This window comes from Somniosus microcephalus, chromosome 1 (genome assembly GCF_052327205.1).
Source record: "Somniosus microcephalus isolate GS21.2 chromosome 1, FLI_Smic_1.0, whole genome shotgun sequence".
Classification (NCBI taxonomy): Eukaryota; Metazoa; Chordata; class Chondrichthyes; order Squaliformes; family Somniosidae; genus Somniosus; species Somniosus microcephalus.
In genome coordinates, this window is record NC_140987.1 from 393,828,607 (window position 1) to 393,850,532 (window position 21,926).

A 21,926-nucleotide genomic window follows, 5' to 3' on the forward strand; every position below is an offset into this window, starting at 1 on the left:
GGGTAGTAAATCTATGGAATTTGCTACCCCAGAGAGCTGTGGAAGCTGCAACATTAAATAAATTTAAAATGGAGATAGACAGTTTCCTAGCAGATAAGGGAATTAGGGGTTACGGGGAGAGGGCAGGGAAGTGGACGTGAGTCTAGATTCAGATCAGCCATGATCCTATTGAATGGCGGAGCAGGCCCGAGGGGCCGTATGGCCTACTCCTGCTCCTATTTCTTATGTTCTTATGATAATCTAGCTGTAGGAAGCCTGAAGAGATGAGGCATGAAGTCTTAGGCCTAGAAATTCAACTGCGCACCTGTTTTTTGCATTTCCAAAAATGGGCATTCTCATTTCTAGGCCATTGTATCTAAAACCAAGTAAGAGAGTTTGAAAAGTAAGTTGTCTCCAGTGCACAAAATTTAAAAAACTTGAGGGGAGAAATTGTGGCTTTGCGACCGGGCGTGGCACTGACATCGACTCCCGCCATATTCAGTAGAAGTTTTGCGGCGGTACTAAGCATTGCGCCCCGATCTCCTTCGTCCGGAGATAGTGACTTCATCGCCGTGTGCATCGCTCCGGACCCGAAATTGACTTCTGCCCCCTGCAGCAGCGTCGGTCGAAAACACAGACAGCTGCAGGGGGCGTGCATCGGGCGGCTCATCGCTTCGGGGGCGAGGTGGCCGAGGTAAGTGGGGGGGGGGGGGGAAACTTACCTTTTAGTTTTTTCCGCTGGTTCCTGCCAGTGATCGATCAGCCTGGGCTGATTGCACGGGATCGCGGCTGCCTTGGTGGTCCAGTTAGGTACTTTTAAATTGCAGAGCCTGCATCAATGGCCCTTCCCTTTTTAAGGGAGGGAAGGAGCCTTTGAACATGGCAGCACTCCACGGCCCAGTGTGCAGCGCTGCTGAAGTCTCCATCCCACTCCCCCGTTAGCGCCCTAAGAAGGAAGTGGACGCTTGATTTAACGCTCCACTTCCCCCTTGGGGTGCTCAAACTCAATTTTGCGGTCAACGATGCTAATTAACAGCGGTTGCTAAAGTTAGCCCAGGCGATGTTAGTGCCCCAAAATGGTCGACACCAAATTTTTCCCCCTTGGAGTTTTCATGTAATCCTGTTACTGTTTTGACAGGAGGACCTGTTCCAGACACCTGGTATGCAGGAGGAACTTCAGCACATTTTTGACTGCTTGGACACAAGCATTCCACAAACCATTCGTATCCTTTACACTATAACAGGGAGCCAGAATCAAGTTAACCTTTCGTTTCACAGGCACTCACAGGCAGCTGCACTATCACTAAGAACTCAACTGTTTGAGAGAGATGCGCAGTTATTGGATCATTATAGAATAATCAGCTTCGACCTTTGCGGGGGTGTGTTATATTCAAGAGTAGATCATTTTTAAATATAAAATAAAATGCTTTTTTTTAATGCATATTGAGTGCTTATTAGAAGTTAGTTAGTAGTACTAATGACTGCAGTAATTTTGTGGCTTCTTTGCCTGAAAAACTAAATTTACTGGAAATATTTTGTTCCAATCTAGCTTCCCCCGCCCCCGGCCCAAAAAACAACATAGTAGTCAAAAACCCTTTTGCCCCTCCGAAGAGAAGCATTATTTTATCTATCTATCTATATATATATAAAAAAGGGTCTGTCGACGTCAAGGTCGACCAATCCTGTGCCGTCATCATTGACCAATCCTACAGTTCAGCCACCTCATGGTTGGCCAATCGCTGCGTCTGTGGGCGGGACTAATGATTTTGAACTCTGGCATCGGGCAGCCATTGCTTCAACTACTTCCAGCTCAAAATCTGCTAATCCAGCTTCGAAAAAGTTAGTATCTCTTTTAAAAATAACATAAGATTTACCAAAAACGTTTTATAAGTACTTTCACTTTCATCTTTGATGGTATTAAAAGGTAGAAATGTTGCCCGGCAGCAGATTCATAGAGAGACAGGGCCCAAAGCCTGGGACTCGATTTAAACCGCCCGGCCCAAAACAGCCCTGGCAACGCGGGCCCCCCCCCCCCCCCCCCCCCCAGCTATATTTTCATCTATTAGGTAGTCTAATTTGTTTCAAATGACTGTAAAAACCATGGTTGTTCATTAGTGTGGCCTCCTTGCACGAGAAGGCAAGAACGATGACTCTTATTCACTAGAGAAACCTTGTGTAATGGGAAATAATTAACAATATGATTTCTATATTGACCAGTCTTGTTAATTTAGAAACAGGGCTAATCTTACATATTTTCCCCCAAAATATATGCATACTTTTTAAAATTGTATTTCAACTTTGCACTGTGAGGAAAATGTTACATTCCTCTATGTTGCAGCCTTGCAGCTAGTTACAGAAGAGCCACAAGACTGAGTCATTTGCCTGTAATCCAGTGTCTGCTCATTTATAACAGTCCAGATTTATTGCAATCCCATACATTTTCAATATATGATTGAAACCACATAGGTGTTCTGTGCAAAGCCAAATGCGTATCTGCTATTGGATACTCTAGACCAATTTATGCTGTTGACATTTCCTGATTTTGTGTACCAGCTGGCAGTAACCATTCAGTGGCTGAAGCTCTGCTCATCTTTCTTGAAGCCCTCCCAGAGCCTGTGATATGTTATGAGCTGCATCTACGATGCCTAGAAATGTCATGCGATGGCCGCAGCTGCAGACAGGTAAGAGTGGCAGCTTCATGATTACTTTGTGTGACTATTATGATACTGTATATAAAAGGGATCACAGTTGCTTAGCAAATCATGATTTGTCCAGATACCTTTTATTGCCTAGCAGGCACATATCTAGCTAACATATCTACCTTATTACAACAACTTGCATTTATATAGGGCCTTTACCTTGGTAAAATGTCCCTTGTTAGATTGGACCAGTGTGACTAGGTCATTCACAGAAGCAGGTAGCTGTGTGGTTTGATAGAAAATTGCATCTAATGAAGATTTTGTACGGAAAGGAAAGTTAGAATGAAGCTAAGAAAAAAGTAACATGTTGATGGTGATGCGCTATCAATTACTCATAAAAGACTGAGAGTTAGAAGAGTAACTAAAGGCTTTTATTAACAACAGAATGGAGGTCTGCCTCGCGTGGTCGACCGGTCCATGATACTAAGGGCTGGGGAGCAGTCACCTTTATACTAGGACCTGTGGGAGGAGTCAGCCGAGGCATGTCCAGGCATGTACACAGTGGAATACAAACAGGACAAACAGGAATACAAACAGTGGTTTACCACATTCACCCCTTGTTTAAAATTGAGTCCGGCGGGGTGAAGTGTATTAAAAGTTTGTGTATTGGAGTCTCTCCGGAGGTCTTGTCTGCCGCTGTGATCTGCGTGGCGACGGCAGGGGTAGTGAAGTTTCCGGCGTCGAGTCCAGCGTAGGCTGTGGCACAGGCGTGTAGTCCTCGTAGATGTCGAGCGGGTCGCGGGGCCCAGGCCTGCCGTCTGCTGGGGCTGGATATCGGATCGTGGGGGGGGTGGTAGTGGGTAGTGGGTTACTGCGGCCCCCGAGGGTGCAAGGTCTCTTATGGAGACTGTGTCCTCCCGCCCGTCCGGGTATGCAATGTAAGCATACTGGGGGTTGGCGTGGAGGAGGTCGACCCTCTCGACCAGGGGGTCCGTTTTATGGGTCCTCACGTGTCTTCTCAGTAGGACCGGCCCTGGGGACGTCCGCCATGGCGGTAGCGATGTCCCCGATGTGGACTTCCTTGGGAAGACAAACATTTTCTCATGAGGGGTGGCGTTAGTGGCAGTGCAGAGCAGTGACCGAATAGAGTGGAGCGCATCGGGGAGCACATCCTGCCAGCGGGAGGTTGGAAGGCCCCTAGACTTTAAGGCTAGCAGGACGGCCTTCCAAACTGTCGCATTTTCTCTTTCCACCTGTCCGTTCCCCCGGGGGTTGTAACTGGTGGTCCTGCTTGTGGCAATACCCCTAGTTAGCAGGTACTGACGGAGTTCGTCGCTCATAAACGATGAGCCCCGGTCGCTATGGATATAGCTGGGGAAGCCGAACAGGGTGAAGAGGTTGTTCAGACATTTAATGACCGTGGCACTGGTCATGTCCGGGCAGGGGAAGGCGAACGGGAAACTGGAGTACTCATCAATAATATTGAGGAAGTACACATTGCGGTCGGAGGAGGGGAGAGGCCCTTTAAAATCGACGCTCAGGCGCTCGAAGGGGCGAGTGGCTTTTATCAGGTGGGCCCTGTCTGGTCTATAAAAGTGCGGTTTGCACTCAGCGCAGACTTGGCAGTTCCTGGTCATGGTCCTGACCTCCTCAATAGAGTAAGGCAGGTTGCGGGCCTTGATGAAGTGGAAGAACCTGGTGACCCCCGGGTGGCAGAGGTCATTGTGGAGGGCCCGCAGTCTATCGATCTGCGCGCTGGCGCAGGTGCCACGCGATAGCGCATCCGGGGGTTCATTTAGCTTCCCGGGCCGGTACAAGATCTCGTAGTTGTAGGTGGAAAGTTCGATTCTCCACCTCAAGATCTTGTCATTTTTGATTTTGCCCCTCTGCTTGTTGTTAAACATAAAAGCAACTGAACGCTGGTCAGTGAGCAGGGTAAATCGTTTTCCGGCCAGGTAGTGCCTCCAATGACGCACAGCCTCCACAATCGCCTGGGCCTCCTTCTCAACAGCGGAGTGTCTGGTCTCCGGGCCTTGGAGGGTTCGTGAAAAGAAGGCCACGGGTCTCCCCGCCTGATTGAGGGTAGCGGCCAGGGCAAAGTCGGACGCGTCGCTTTCCACCTGGAAGGGGATGGATTCGTCCACTGCATGCATGGTGGCTTTGGCAATGTCCTCCTTGATACGGTGGAAGGCTAAGCGGGCCTCTGCCGTCAAGGGAAAAGAGGTGGACTTGATCAGCGGACGGGCCTTGTCTGCATAGTAGGGAACCACTGGGCGTAATAGGAGAAAAACCCTAGGCACCTCTTCAGGGCCTTGAGGCAGTGGGGCAGTGGAAGTTCCATAAGGGGACGCATCCGGTCGGGGTCGGGGCCGATGACTCCGTGTTCCACAACACAGCCAAGGATGGCGAGGCGGTTTGTGCGGAATATGCACTTCTCCTTGTTATGTGTCAGGTTTAGGAGTTGGGCGGTGCGGAGGAATTTTTCGAGGTTTGCGTCATGGTCCTGCAAGTCACGGCCGCAGATGGTCACATTGTCCAGATATGGGAAAGTGGCCTGCAACGCATTTTGATCTACCATCCGGTCCATCTCCCTTTGGAAGACGGAGACCCCGTTGGTGACGCCAAAGGGAACCCTAAGGAAGTGATAGAGGCGGCCGTTTGCCTCAAAGGCAGTGTACTGGCGGTCCTCAGGGCGGATGGGAAGCTGGTGGTACGCTGATTTCAGGTCAATGGTCGAGAAGACGCGGTACTGCGCGATCTGGTTGACCATATCAGCTATACGGGGGAGTGGGTAGGCGTCCAGCAGGGTGTAGCGATTTATTGTCTGGCTGTAGTCGATGACCAGGCGCTGCTTCTCGCCGGTCTTAACGACCACAACCTGGGCTCGCCAGGGGCTGGTGCTGCCCTCAATAATCCCTTCTTTCAGGAGCCGCTCCACTTCGGTTTTAATGAAAACCCTGTCCCCGGCACTGTATCGCCTGCTCTTTGTGGCGATGGGCTTACAGTCGGGGGTGAGGTTAGCAAACAGTTGGAGGGGGGTGACTCTGAGTGTGGAGAGGTTGCACCTGGTGCGCGGCGGGCAGTTTGGAAGCTGCTGGCTGCGGACTGTGAGTGGGGGTAGGGGTCCACCGTACGCCATCGTAACACTTTTAAGGTGGCACTGAAAATCTAACCCCAGCAGGACGGCAGCGCAGAGGTCAGGCAGGACCAGAAGTTTAAAATGATCGTACACGGTCCCGTCTACTACGAGTGTCACCACGCAGTAGCCGCCGATGTCCGCCGACTGGGACTCGGAGGCCATAGAAATCCGCTGTTGCGCAGGCAGGACTGGGAGAGAGCAACGCCGCACCGTGTCGGGGTGGATGAAGCTCTCCGTGCTCCCAGAGTCAAAAAGGCAGATTGTATCGTGACCATTTACCTTAATGTCCATTGTGGAACTGGCCAGTTGGTGCGGTCTCGCTTGGTCCAGTGTAACGGATGCCAGCGTAGGGGTTGGTGTGTCGCTGCGGGTATCAGATGAGGCGGTGTCGGGGGCCTGCTGCGTCCCGGCTGTCGTCCAAGATGGTGGCGTCCATGATCCCCATGTGGCTGGAGGCGTCCAAAATGGCTGCTGTACCGGTGATTCGCACATGGCCGGGGAGGTCCAAGATGGCGGCCCGCATGGCCCACACGCGGCGCTGCTGGGGTTCGGGGTGGCTTTGGCCCTGCAGACGTTAGCGTAGTGTCCCTTCTTCCCGCAGCCCGAGCAGATCGCGTTTTTCGCCGGGCAGCGCGCTCTGGGGTGTTTTGCCTGGCCACAGAAGTAGCATTTCTGGCCTTGGGGCACTGCTGTCTGGCCTTGGGACACTGCTGCGGTAGTTGGGCCGTTGGGGTGTGGCTGGGGTGGCACGGCGCTATGAGGCGGTCCTACCGTGTCCCAGGCTGTCATTCCCCGCGGCGTCCACGGTGCAGAGGAGTAGGCATCCATGCCCTGGTAGGCTGCATCCAACGATAGTGCGAGTTCAGAGGCCTTGTTGAGGTCGAGGTTACTCTGCTCCAACAGTCGCTGTCGGGTGTAATTGGATCTGTGGCCCGCTACAAAAGCGTCCCGGATAAGTTCCTCTGTGTACACGGCGGCCTTTACATCCTTACAACCACAGGCCCGGCCAAGCACAGACAGTGCCTGAAGGTATTCCACGGTCGATTCCCCAGGTTGTTGTTTACGACTCCCCAGGAGGTGCCTGGCGTACACTTCGTTCACTGGGCGCGTGTACTGGTCCTTGAGGAGCTTGATAGCGTCCGCGTACGAGGTCGCGTCTTGGATGACCGAGTACACTCGGTGGTTCACTTTGGAGGTCAGGACATCCAGTTTGTCCTCGTCCGATTTGATTGCTTCGGAGGCGGTCAGGAATTTTTCAAAACACTTAAGCCAGTGAGTAAACTTGGTGGATGAGTCCGCCTCCCGATGATCTAAGTCCAGGCATGCTGGTGTGAGGATCTTCTCCATTATAAAAATGTTGTTAATAAAATTGATGCGCTATCAATTACTCATAAAAGACTGAGAGTTAGAAGAGTAACTAAAGGCTTTTATTAACAACAGAATGGAGGTCTGCCTCGCGTGGTCGACCGGTCCATGATACTAAGGGCTGGGGAGCAGTCACCTTTATACTAGGACCTGTGGGAGGAGTCAGCCGAGGCATGTCCAGGCATGTACACAGTGGAATACAAACAGGACAAACAGGAATACAAACAGTGGTTTACCACAGATGGGCAGTTCAATAGTAAACTACAGTATGAAGCTCTGTCTTGTGCCCTAACAGCACCCAGTTCAAAAAGTGCCTGGCTGTCGTGTCAGATTTCCCTGGCTACGTGTTTCTGTATATCCAGATAGCTGACTCACCTGAATGCCTTAAGATGTTGCAAAGATGCCAAATCCTCCAGAGCTTGATTTTTAGCAGGAAGGTTGGAATTCCCAGTCAATAATGAGAAATCTCCGCCAGATCTATTGGGTGGTTCCAGACTGGGGAATAGTCCTGCTACCATTAGAGTGCTTTCTTCAAGACCATGCAATGTAAAATTCAGACACATTATTATTTATGGATTCAAGGCCTTACACAAGCAATCATGTTTCATGACACATTTACAAGTACACCTTCACAGGTTAGGGTTCTTCATTTATACTCTGTTGTCCCTGGATGCTGAGATTAATACTTTAAGATGATAAATATGTTGAGGAAATTCCAATTGTAAGCTGCACCACAGGCGATGGCAGATGCTTCTCTTGCCAGATGGGGCACTGTCCTTCAGGGAGACTGGTCCCAAGTAGTGCGAGCCTAGTTGCATTTTATCAGGCATAAGCTGATAAGTTTGAGCGGTATAGCAAGCTCTGCTGTTCAAAGAGCAAATTCAGGAGAAAAAAGTAAGTTTGGACAGTGATCGTAACCAGATTTTACGAACGCAGCCATGTGATCTCCCTGGAGAGGGGGGGGGGAAAAAACAGAAAAAATCCAGGGCCCATATTGGGGAAAAAATACTGTAATATTTCTCTCCAACCCCCTCAGGCGATCGAAACCAGTCCAGGTAATCACATGGACCAAGTATTACCTATACAGAGACTTAACTTCTATATGATGCAATCTCTGCCTGAGTCAGGAACCAGTCCAGCTCCCTCTTGAAGGCATGCAGAGTGTCAGCACCCACCACATCAGCTGGCAATGTATTACAGAGGCTCACAACTCTCTGGGAAAAGAAGAACCACCTAATAACCTGTCTATTCCTACTCTTAAATAGTTGAAACTCATGTTCCCTTGTCCTCTCCAATCTGTTTAACTGGAATAATCTATCAATAGGGACTATCCAGCCCTTTAATTATTTTATAGACCTCTAACAGGTCACCTCTAAGTCAATGCTGTTCTAAGGTCCTTGAGCCTATCCGAGTCAGTGAGGTTCTTTAAGCTAGGAATCATTCTTGTAGCTCTCCTCTGGACTTTTTCCAAGACCACTAGGGAACGGTAACATAGTAGTTATGGGCTAGTAATAAATCTGGAATAAAAAGCTAGTATCAATAATGGTGACCATGAAACTATTGGATTGTTGTAAAAACCCATCTGGTTCACTAATGTTCTTTAGGGAACATGGTCTGGCCTATGTGACTCCAGACCACAGCAGTGTGGCAAGCCACTCGGTTGTAACAAACCGCTGAGAAACAATAATGAGCATAAAACCGGACGGACCTCCCAGCATCGACCTAGGCACCGGCTTCGGACACGACAACAGCACACCCAGCCCAGTTGACCCTGAAAAGTCATCCTCACTAACATCTGGGGACTTGTGCTGTTAGATCCGTGTGTTAATGGAGACACGGAATGCAGGAGTTGATTTAACAAGTGTTTACTGAACAAAGTCTGGAGGTGAACTAACTACACAAGACGCTACACAGGCTTATATACCCGAGTGGTCACTACTGGTACTACAGTATACAGGGGCTTCAAAAACATAGTTCCTCTTAAAGGTACATACACAACAATTCCTCCCCTTTTTAGATAAATAGTACATAACATTTTAAGTAATCATTAAATAACATTTTTACAAGAACAATAATATACACATTTGCTGAAGTTAATCAATTACAAATTCAGTCTCTCTGGAGGCTTCCTGACTCAGTCCGGATAACTCCTCGGTGGTGGTGTAGGTTCTTTTGGCAAGGTCGATTCAGCTTCAATGCTAGTGTCGGGTTCATCTGGTTCCAGTATCACCGGATCGGAGGTAGATACTATGGGTATCTCTGCTTCATCACTAGGCGTATAGAGTTGTGGTGTAGGTTGTCCTTTTTCGGATGACTATGATCTGGTCAGCATGGCGCCTTATTATGCTTTCTCCAATGTCCACGGTATACATCAGCGGTCCTAGTCGTGTACAAATAGTTCCAGGCTGCCATTTCTCGGTACGGTAGTCCCGGGCCAAAGCTGGTTGACCTATCTGGAAGGTTCTAGTTGGCCTTTCATTCATGCTTTGAAATTGCCGGTTCTCTACGTCCCTTCTGACGTTTGGCTTGATCAAATCCAGCCGGTATCTTAGGCTTCTATTGAAAAACATCATGGCGGGGGTTTGGTTTGTAACCACATGTGTTGCATTCCTGTACGCAAACAAGAAGTTATCTACCTTATGTTGTAGATTTATGTCTTCATTACCCATGGCCTTTATGGCCTTCTTGAAGGTCTGGACAAACCTTTCAGCCAATCCATTGGTGGCGGGATGGTATGGGGTGGACGTGTAGTGCTTAACCCCATTGTTTTTTAAGAACTTCCTGAATTCTTCGGATACAAATTGCGGTCCATTATCAGAACAGATCTGTTCAGGCAGCCCATTCCTGGCGAATATGGTCCTTAATACTGTGATGGTTTTTTCCGTGGTGGTGGAGGACATCTTTATTACCTCCGGCCACTTGGAGTGTGCATCCACCGCGATTAAGAACATTGAGCCCATAAATGGACCAGCAAAGTCGATATGTACCCTTTGCCATGGAGATGAGGGCCACTCCCATGGATGTAGAGGGGCTTGTGGTGGGGCGTTTTGGACCTTCTGGCATCCTAGACAGCTCTTGGTCATTTCTTCGATGTCTCCATTGATACCTGGCCACCACACAAACGCTCTGGCTAAGTTCTTCATTTTCACTCCACCCAGATGCCCCTCGTGAAGCTCCTTCAGCACTCTATCCTTGAGTTTGGGTGGAACCACCACTCTGGATCCACACACCAAGGTTCCTCGGCACACTGACAGCTGTTCTCTTCTTTGCGAGAATGCTGGCAACAGTGGTTCGCCATGTGCTGGCCATCCCTTCACCGTTAAATCGTAGACTCGTGAGAGAGTCGGGTCACTTCGCGTTTCCTTTTCAATGGTAGAATTTGTCACCGGTAGACATTCCACTATGGTCAAGTGGAACATCTCCACTGGGTCCACTGTAGGCGCCTCTTCCACCGTTGGCAACGGTAGGCGCGATAACCCGTCAGCATTCCCATGCTGTTTTGTTCCTTTGTATTCTATGTCATATTGGTGTGCCCCTAGGAAAAGGGACCACCTCTGTAGCCTTTGCGCTGTCATAATGGGAACGCCTTTTTTAGGGTTGAATATGGAGACGAGGAGTTGGTCAGCCAACAAGGTAAATTTTTGTCCGTGTAGGTAATGGTTGAATTTCTTCACCCCCCCACACCAGACTGAGTGCCTCCCTGTCGATCTGGGCATAGTTACGCTCAGCTGAGTTCAATGAGCGTGACGCAAAAGCTATCGGCCGCTCCGAGCCATCAGGGAATCTATGCGATAATACCGCTCCCACGCCATAAGGGAATGCATCGCACGCCAGTCTGATTGGCAGTGATGGGTTGTAATGAGCCAACACTTCCCTGGACGTGATCAAGCCTTTGCATTTATGGAAGGCACGTTTACAGTCTTCGCTCCATTTCCAAACTACTCCCGTTTGTAGCAGTGCGTTAAGCGGGTGCAGAACCGTCGACAAGTTTGGTAAAAATTTGTGATAGTAATTTACTAATCCCAGGAATGACCTTAATTGTGAGACATTTTCAGGTGCTGGGGCCTTTACAACCGCTTCAATTTTTTCAGGTGACTTATGCAACCCTTCTTCATTAATGACATGGCCACAATATGATATTTGTTTCTGGAAAAATTCGCACTTGGGCTGATTTGCTCGTAGGCCCCGTTCTCTCAGCCTCGTGAGCACCTGCTCCAAGTTGGCAAGGTGCTCATTGTCGTTTTCTCCTGTTACAAGGATGTCGTCTCGGTAGCATTGAGTCCCCGGAATCCCTTGCAGGACTTGCTCCATAGCTCTTTGCCAGATAGCCGGAGCTGATGCCACTCTGAAAACCAGTCAATTGTACTGGTACAGGCCTTTGTGTGTGTTTATCGTGAGATACTTTTTAGAGGCCTCCTCAACCTCCATCTGTAGATATGCCTGTGCTAAGTCAATTTTGTTGAAACGTTTCCCTCCGGATAGTGAGGCGAAAATATCTTCTATCCTCGGAAGAGGATACTGTACCGTGTGAAGAACCGGGTTTACAGTCACCTTGAAGTCCCCACAGATGCGAACTTTTCTCTTCTTCAGATTTATCATTATTCAACGTTTTCTTCATGACCGGGACGATGGGTGTTGCCCACTCGCTCCAATCTACCTTGGATAACACGCCTGCTTTTTCCAAATTCTCCAGCTCTGCCTCGACGGCTGGACGAATTGCGTATGGCACCGGCCTTGCCTTAAAAAACTTGGGAATTGCCGCATCTTCCACTTTTATTGAGGCGGTGGCGCCTTTCAGGGTTCCTAGTTCCTGTTGAAACACTTCTTTGGCGTTAGCCAATATTTCTTTTAATCATCCAGGTATGACGTCATCGTTTTTTTTCTTACTGGTCACCGTCAGTGCCTGAATGGAGTGCCAGTCTAAACGTATCTTTCTGATCCATTCACGTCCCAACAACGGTGGACCACCATCTTGCAGAACGTATAAATACAACTTCTGTATTTCCTTGCCGTTGTATACAACAGGCACCCTTATTTTCCCTCTGGGGTATACTTTCTGCCCCGTATATGTCTTCAAGACAATGGATGTGTCTCTCAAAGGCATATGCGGAAATAGCCGCTCATAATCCCGTCGACTCATGACGGTCAGAGCTGATCCTGTATCTAGCTCCATTTTGACTGGGGACCCCGCTATCGTGAGGGTAACCCAAATGGTCTGGTAATCTTCTTTGGCAATTACATTATGTAATTTGAGACCGCTTAGTCTCGTTTCCGGAGTCGCTATCGCTCTTCTGGTCTTCGGAGCTACTGTCCGTCATCATTTGTACCTTTCTGTACTTTTCCTTATTGACCTTTTTACTGTCAGCGGATTTCTTTCCAGATCTGCATACACGTGCAATGTGTCCCATCTTTCCGCATTGCCTGCATGCTTTGTCCTTGAACCAGCAGTCCTTCTGGTCATGGGTGGATCTGCCGCAGCGATAACATCTCTCTCAACCCCGTGTCATTTCATGGGTGCCGAAGTCCTGTGGCTTTTGCTGTATCTCTGCAGCTCCTCTTGCTGCTGCTTCGTATGATACAGCCACACTGAAAGCCTTGTCCAGTGTTAAATCTTTCTCAGAAAGTAGTCTTTTCTGTGTTCCTTCGCTTAGGAGACCACAGACGAATTTGTCTCGTAGAGAATCTGCCAGTCCTGCCCCGAATTGGCAGTGCTTTGACAGCTTTCGTAATTCGGTGAGGTAATCAGCGTTACTTTCATTCTTGTGCTGATTCCTCCTGAAGAATTTGAATCGTTCCGCTATCAGCAGCGGTGTTGGGTTTAAGTGCTCCTGTAAGGTATCAACAATCTCATTAAAATTCTTGTCCATCGGTTTGGCTGGAGTGATCAAGTTTCGTAACAGCCCGTATGTCCTTGCGCCCATCAGATTTAGAAGTACCGATGCCTTTTTATCATCCGCTACTTCATTCGCCTTGCAATATACCTCCACTCTTTCCACATATGTGGTCCAATCTTCTATATCACTATCGAAAGCAGTAATATTGCCAGTCTTCGGCATCTTGAAAATCTAAAATGGCGCTTCCCGCGCTTTTCCTCCATCCCCGATGGATCAAAATGGCACCTCCCGCGCTTTTCTTTCTTCCCCGCTGAGTTAAGATGGCGCCTCCCGCCGCTGCTGCCAGCGCTGTTCTCCGTGGTTCCCGTTGCGACCAGCTTTTCGCGGTATTTCTATTTTTTTTAATATATCGCTTCAATAGTTTCGCCGTTACTTGGAGAACCGTTCCCGTCGTGGAGCGGACCCTCTGGGACTTTCCCCTCCCTCTGCTCGGTCCGAACGCCGACCTGCTTTGCAGCACCAGCCGCGCCCTGAGTGCTCCACCCTCTCTCTCTCTCTTTGCTTCTGCTTCCGGACTCGCTGCCCGGCCCCGTTGCAGAGCCACCCGATCGAGCTCTAGTCTGCCGCAGCCCAGGAAGGATCAGTGCACTACCTGCCACCAGCCCGTTTAGCTGGTGGAAGCACAGGTGGTTTTTTTTTTGGTTTTTTTCTTGCTTCTGGTTTTGACCTTCGTCTGAGGAATCGATCCCCTTGAGGTGCTGCCGAATTGCAGGTAAGTTTGTTTCTAACTCGTCGCCACTGTTGGATCCGTGTGTTAATGGAGACACGGAATGCAGGAGTTGATTTAACAAGTGTTTACTGAACAAAGTCTGGAGGTGAACTAACAACACAAGACGCTACACAGGCTTATATACCCGAGTGGTCACTACTGGTACTACAGTATACAGGGGCTTCAAAAACATAGTTCCTCTTAAAGGTACATACACTACATGTGCCAAAATTGGGAGAGCTGTCCCACAGACTAGTCAAGCCTGACGTCGTCGTACTCACAGAATCATACCTTTCAACCAGTGTCCCAGACTCCTCCATCACCAGAGGTGGCAGCACAGTCGGGAAGGTGGTGTATAGTCGGGAGGGAGTGGCCCTGGGAGTCCTCAACATTGACTCTGGACCCCATGAAGTCTCACGGCTTTAGGTCAAGCATGGGCAAGGAAATCACCTGCTGATTACCACCTACCACCCTCCCTCAACTGATGAATCAGTACTCCTCCATGTTGAACACCACTTGGAAGAAGCACTGAGGGTAGCAAGGGCACAGAACATACTCTGGGTGGGGGGACTTCAATGTCCATCACCAAGAGTGGCTCGGTAACACCACTATTAACTGAGCTGGGCAAGTCCTGAAGGACGTAGCTGCCAGACTGAGCCTGCATCAGGTGGTGAGAGAACCAACATGAAGGGAAAAACCTACTTGCCCTCGCCAATTTAGCTGTCGCAGATGCATCTGCCCATTACCGCATTGGTAGCAGTGACCACCGCGCAGTCCTTGTGGAGACGAAGTCCCGTCTTCACACTGAGGACATCCTCCATCGTGCTGTGTGGCACTACCACTGTGCTAAATGGGATAGATTCAGAACAGATCTAGCAGCTCAAAACTGGTATCCATGAGGTGCTGTGGGCTATAAGCAGCAGCAGAATTGTATTCCACCACAATCTGTAACCTCATGGCCTGGCATATCCCTCACTCTACCATTACCGTCAAGCCAGGGGACCAACCCTGGTTCAATGAGGAGTACAGAAGAGCATGCCAGGAGCAGCACCAGGCATACCCAAAAATGAGGTGCCAATCTGGGGAAGCTGCAACACAGGACGACATGCATGCTAAACAGTGGAAGCAACATGCTATAGACAGAGCTAAGCGATCCCACAATCAACAGATCAGATCAAAGCGCTGCAGTCCTGCCACATCCAGTCGTGAATGGTGGTGGACAATTAAACAACTAACAGGAGGAGGAGGCTCCATGAATATCCCCATCCTCAATGATGGCGGAACCCAGCACGTGAGTGCAAAAGACGAGGCTGAAGCGTTTGCAACCATCTTCAGCCAGAAGTGCCGAGTAGATGATCCATATCAGCCTCCTTCTGAGGCCCCCACCATCACAGAAGCCAGTCTTCAGTCAATTTGATTCACTCCACGCGATATCAAGAAACGGCTGAGCGCACTGGATACAGCAAAGGCTATGGGCCCCGACTGCATCCCGGCTGTCGTGCTGAAGACTTGTGCTCCAGATCTAGCCGCGCCTCTAGCCAAGCTGTTCAGTACAGATATGACACTGGCATTTACCCGACAATGTAGAAAACTGCCCAGGTATGTCCTGTCCAGAAAAAGCAGGACAAATCCAATCCAGCCAATTACCGCCCCATCAGTCTACTCTCAATCATCAGCAAAGTGATGGAAGGTGTTATAGACAGTGCTATCAAATGGCACTTACTCACCAATAACCTTACCGATGCTCAGTTTGGCTTCCGTTAGGACCACTCAGCTCCAGACCTCATTACAGCCGAATTTCGGAGGTGAGGTGAAAGTGACTGCCCTTGACATCAAGGCAGCATTTGACCGGGTTGTGGCATCAAGGAGCCCTAATAAAATTGAAGTCAATGGAAATCAGGGGGAAAACTCTCCACTGGCTGGAGCCATACCTAACACAAAGGAAGATGGTTGTGGTTGTTGGAGGCCAATCATCTCAGCCCCAGGACATCGCTGCAGGAGTTCCTCAGGGCAGTGTCCGAGGCCCAACCATCTTCAGCTGCTTCATCAATGACCTTCCCTCCATAAGGTCAGAAGTGGGGATGTTCACTGATGATTAGTGTTCAGTTTCATTCGCAACTCCTCAGAAAATGAGGCAGTCCATGCCCGCATGCAGCAAGACCTGGACGACATTCAGGCTTGGGCTCATAAGTGGCAAGTAACATTTGTGCCAGGCAATGACTATCTCCAACAAGCGAGAGTCTAACCACCTACCCTTGACATTCAATGGCATTACCATCACCGAATCCCCCACCATCAACATCCTTGGGGTCACCATTGACCAGAAACTTAACTGGACCAGCCACATAAATACTGTGGCAACAAGAGCAGGTCAGAGGCTGGATATTCTGCGGTGAGTGTCTCGCCTCCTGACTTCCCCCAAAGCCTTTCCGCCATCTGCAAAGCACAAGTAAGGAGTGTGGTGGAATACTCTCCACTTGCCTGGATGAGTGCAGCTCCAACAACACAAGAAGCTCGACACCATCCAGGACAAAGCAGCCCGCTTGCTTGGCACCCCATCCACCTCCTTAAGCATTCACTCCTTCCACCACCGGCGCACTGTGGCTGCAGTGTGTACCATCTACAAGATGCACTGCAGCAACTCCCAAACCCACGACCTCTACCACCTATAAAGACAAGGGCAGCAGGCGCATGGGAACACCATCACCTGTAAGTTCCCCTCCAAGTTACACACCATCCTGACTTGGAAATATATCGCCGATCCTTCATTGTTGCTGGGTCAAAGTCCTAGATCTCTCTCCCTAACAGCACTGTGGGAGTACCTTCACCACAAGGACTGCAGCGGTTCAAGAAGGGCAATTAGGCATGGGCAGTAAATGCTGGCCTTGCCAGCGACGCCCACACCCTGGAACAAATTTTGTTTTTAATTAAGTAATTCGCCCACCGTGTGGGGGTACCAAAACTGGGCACAGTACTCTAGATGCACTCTGACCAGTGACCTGTACAATGTCAAAATGGAGTCCTTTGATTTATACTGAGTAGTTCTAGTAATACAACCAATACCTTGTTAGCTTTAGCTACAGTTTCTCTACATTGATCATGAACCTTCAGTGATTTTTGCGCAAGATATTGTTTTTCTCTCGACCTCTTTCAGTATTGCTCCCTGCAAATGAAATAACACTACATTTATCTATGCACAGATTTTGGTGCAATTGGAAAACATACTTGCCATACTCCCAACACTGCTGTCCAGGTCATTAATAAAGACTGAAGAGTTACAGGCCTAGGACCGATCCTGGGGGGGCACCACTCGTACTGTGTCTCCAAGTTGAACCACATCCGCTAATTGCAACTTTTTGGCTGTGGGATTGGAGCCAATTCCTAATTCAGCATTTCACATTTCTACTGATAACCACAAGATTCCATCTTGGGAAGTCACCTAGGGTGAGGTACCTTATTAAAAGCTTCCTAATTTTCAATGTCTACTGAAATCCCCTCATCCACTACCCCAGTGACTTCTTCAAAAAAAACTCCTATCAAATTTGTTAGACACGACCTATTTTTTTGGCAGTCATGTTGTGAATTTCTGATGCCCCTTCCCTTTCCCAATGATCAGAAATGGTAGGAAGGACTTATTCCTGAACCTTGTGTCTGGATGCCATGCAGTTTTTGAAGAAAAATAGATGGACTTCTGGAATACAGTCCCCAAAAGATCCAAAAAAAAAACAGATTCCCATGTAACAAACTTTTTTTTATTCAGTCAACAAACTACTGTCCTGGTTCCTGCAGCAGAATCTCTGCAAACACATACAATACCCCATTTCCCACTTCCTATCTCACAATGTCCCACTCGTCTATCATCCTCTGTCCTTGCCAACCTCCATTGACTCCCCATCAGTTACCTCAACAACTTCAGAATTCTTCTATTTGTCTCCAAAACCTTCCACGGTCTTGCTCCACCTTGCCCCTCCAACCCTATGTTCCATCCTGCATCTTCTGCACCTCAAATTTTAGCCTGGTAACCATCCCTACTCTCTTTGTCCCACCATTGATGACCGAGCCTTCAGTCACCTTGTCCCCACTCTCTGGAGCTCTCTTCCTAATTACGTCCATCTTGCTACATCCTTCTTGCCCTCAATATGCTCATAAACAAACCTCCTTCTTCAACCACACTTTTGGCCACCTCTCCTAATTTCCTTCCTTCTCCTGCTCAGATCTGACATCAAATTGTTGAGTGTCTTGGGACTTCTTGCCATATTAAAGACACTGTATAAATAAATAAGTTGTTGATTAATGTCTGCACATGGCGCAGAGGTATATTAATTCTGAACATCTGTAGGTTTAGTACAAAAATTATAGTCCACATTCTCTCTAGGTAGGATTTATATTTTAACAATTCTAGAATACAGTTGTTGTAAACAGCATTGTATCCACCATGGAAGGCAATAGGTATGCTAAGGTTGTTATTAATCTTTACATTGCCATAAACATTTGTTTCTTTTTCTCCAGTTGATATCACAGCTGCCTCGCAGTCACAGAAACGTGTTTAGGTACTTGATGGCATTTCTACGGGAATTATTGAAGTATACTGAAGACAACAAGCTTGATACTAAGATGTTGGGTAAGAAAAGATGGAACACTTTGTTTCAAAACTTTCTACTTATTAATGGTATAGGTCAAGTGCCATGGCAGCTTTTCCTAGATGCTCTAAGAAAGCACCTTTACCTGCAGATCCTAAGAGCATTTCTCTCAGCAACAGTATGGCATTGTGTACACATCTGAGTAAAATTGCTGATGTGTTGAATTGAGTTGTTGGCTCTGAGCTTGTTGCCACTGTTTTAACAAGATTGAAAATGATCATATTCCAAGAGAAGATTTATGCTATCTCCCTTTGGTGTATTTCAACTACAATATCCCTATTTTAAATGTATAATTCATTCAAAACATCTATTATGCCAATTTGAGATACAGAACTTGGAAGACCTCCATTATGCCAGCACTGTAACTAATGTTGCATTATTTATTTGAAAAAGTTCTTCCCTAACCTATGTAATATAATATGGAAACTTGAGGGCTGATTTTAACTTTTGGCAGTGGTGGAATACAGGTGATGGTGGATCGGCTGCTTGTGACACACTCTGCCCAATTTTCCTTTTCATTATGGAATCAAAAATTGGGCGGGGTTATAATGGGTGGACAATCCGTTACCGCCCATTTTCTGCCAACACTGGGTATTTAAATCAACTCTTTGGTCTCCAGGATAATGCCTTGGACTGGAGGAGCTGTTGTACTTGATATTGGGACTATAGGTGAATCAGTTGCCACTGTGGTGGCACACTTGCCTCTACATTAGAAGGCCGAGGAGTCAAGCCCCACTTGAGGAATTGACCACAATCTTATCCGACACTTCAGTGTAGTACTGAGGAGTTCTGCACTGTCGGATGTGACCGTAAACAGGGATCCCATCTGTCTGTTCAGGTGGGTGCAAAGAAATCCTATGGCACTTTTTTTTTTTGAATGTTAGGGAGGTCTCCCGATGTCAGTGGCCAGCATTCATTGCTCAACCAACATCACCAAAACAGATTAACTGGTAGTACAGATTTTGGGTCTGGATGTAGATATTCTCACTGGTTCAGTGGCTCTCCCATTAGCGGGCTTGCATGCCTTATGATTAGGTACTCGCCTTTATTGCCCAATATCTAGTCATATGACCCAGGATCATAACAAAGAAAACCCCTCGTTATGTGAACTGGATGCTGCAACCATGCGGGTGTCGCCACATGCATTTCTCCAGTTTTCCAAACGGTGGTCTGATGAACACTAGTGAGATGACCAAATATAAATCAACAAGCTGGTTTATTTTCATTTTATATATGTGAATGAACAGAGTAACGATAGTCAATTACAACTTACTTCATTAATATTCCTTGTAAAACGTCGAATTACAGTATGCAGACGATGCTTGCGTCTGCGCTCACTCAGAGGTCAAACTCCAAACCATCGTAAACACCTTCACCGACGCATACGAGAGCATGGGCCTTACACTAAACATCCGGAAGACAAAGGTCCTCTGCCAACCTGCCCCCGCCACACAGTGCTGCCCCCCCCGATTATCAAAATCCACGACAAGGCCTTGGACAACGTGGATCACTTTCCATACCTCGGGAGCCTACTGTCAACAAGGGCAGACGTCGACGACGAAGTCCAACACCGCCTTCAGTGTGCCAGTGCAGCCTTCGATTGCCTGAGGAAGAGAGTGTTCGAAGACCAGGACCTCAAACCCGGCACTAAGCTCATGGTCTACAGGGCAGCAGTGATACCTGACTTGCTGTATGCCTCGGAGACATGGACCATGTACAGCAGGCACCTCAAAGCACTGGAGAGGTACCACCAACGCTGCCTCCGCAAGATCCTGCAAATCCATTGGCAGGATAGGCGCACCAATGTCCGTGTTCTTGCTCAGGCCAACATCCGCAGCATCGAAGCTCTGACCACGCTCATTCAGCTCCGATGGACGGGTCACATTGTCCGCATGCCCGATACGAGACTCCCAAAACAAGCGCTCTACTCGGAGCTCCGGCACGGCAAGAAAGCCCCAGCTGGGCAGAGGAAACGCTTCAAGGACACCCTCAAAGCCTCCTTGGAAAAAGTGCAACATTCCCACCGACACCTGGGAATCCCTGGCCCAAGGCCGCACAAAATGGAGGAGAAGCATCCGGGAAGGCGCCGAACACCTCGAGTCTCTTCGCCGGGAGCAAGCGGAAGCCTAGCGCAGGGAGCGCACGTCAACCCAAGCACCCCACCCACCCGCCCCTTCAACCACCGTCTGCCCCACCTGTGACAGAGACTGTAGGTCCCGCATTGGACTAATCAGCCACCTGCGAGCTCATTTTTAATGTGGAAGCAAGTCATCCTCAGTTCCGAGGGACTGCCTAAGAAGGAGAAGATTTCATTAATATTCCTTATAAAACAGTAAATACCACACTGTCCCTGTTAGCAGGCTAAAGACAGTTGTACTTAGAGAGAATTTCTCTAAGTCTGGCTTCTTTACCAGAGCTCAGATTATCCCAGACAGTGTCCTCCTTTTCCCAGCTGGGTAGTAAGACCAAGGCTTGATCTCTGATCCTCCCACAACTTTCCATGTCCAAGAATTGACCAGTTGAGCTGCCAATCAAACTAGTCACTGACCGCCTGGGAGTGGGTTCTAGCCAGAAAAGTCCATGCTGAGTACATATAAAAGCAGTCCTTTTCCAACATAACATAATTGTTTACTAGAAGTGTCAAAATGTGGTAAAGATTCATGTATTGTCCAAAACTGTTAAAAAGACTTGCATTTATATAGCGCCTTTCCATGACCACCAGATATCCCAAAGAGCTTTATAGCCAATGAAATACTTTTGAATTGTAGCCACTGTTGTAATGTAGGCAATGTGGCAGCCAATTTGTACACAGCAAGCTCTCACGAACACCAATGTGATAATGACTAGATAATCTGTTTTTAGTGATGTTGATTGAAGGATAAATATTGGCCAAGAAACTGGGGATAACTCCCCTGCTCTTCTTTGAAATGGTACTATGGCATCTTTTACATCCACCTGAGAGAGCAGACGGGGCCTCGGTTTAACGTCTCATCCGAAAGATGGCACCTCTGATGGTGCAGTATTCCCTCAATACTGCACTGGAGTGTCATAGAATCGTTACAGCACAGTAGGAGGTCATTTGGCCCGTGGAACCCTTGCCAGCTCACTGCAAGAGCACTTCAGCTAGTCCCACTCCCCCACCCTTTCCCCTTAGCCCTGCAAATTCTTTTCCTTCAGGTACTTCTCTAATTCCCTTTTGAAAGCCACAATTGAATCTGCCTCCACCACCCTTTCAGGCAGTGCATTCCAGATCATAGCCACTTGCTGCATTAACATTTTTTTCCTCCTGTCACCTTTGGATCTTCTGCCAATCACCTTAAATCTGTGTCCTCTGGTTCTCGACCCTTCCGCAATGAGAACAGTTTCTCTCTATCTACTCTGTCTAGACCCCTTGTGATTTTGAACACCTCTATCAAATCTCCTCAATCTTCTCTGCTCTAAGGAGAACAACCCCAGCTTCTCCAGTCTGTTCATGTAACTGAAGTCCCTCATCCCTGGAACCATTCTTGTAAATCTTTTCTGCATCCTCTCTAAGGCCTTCACATCCTTCCTGAAGTGCGG

The 21,926-nt window shown here is 48.3% G+C and overlaps 1 protein-coding gene across 6 annotated transcripts in view; it reads left to right on the top strand.

Annotated features, from left to right (window-relative positions):
- The window catches only part of ocrl (OCRL inositol polyphosphate-5-phosphatase), a 138,261-nt gene that overhangs the window by 106,547 nt on the left and 9,788 nt on the right, over positions 1-21,926 (top strand). For all 6 annotated transcript variants that reach the window (XM_085997414.1, XM_085997421.1, XM_085997429.1 and 3 more), the window contains 3 exons: positions 1,118-1,202; positions 2,533-2,660; positions 18,235-18,346. In XM_085997414.1, the coding sequence (XP_085853540.1) occupies positions 1,118-1,202; positions 2,533-2,660; positions 18,235-18,346 (325 nt within the window). The remainder of the gene's footprint in view (positions 1-1,117; positions 1,203-2,532; positions 2,661-18,234; positions 18,347-21,926) is intronic.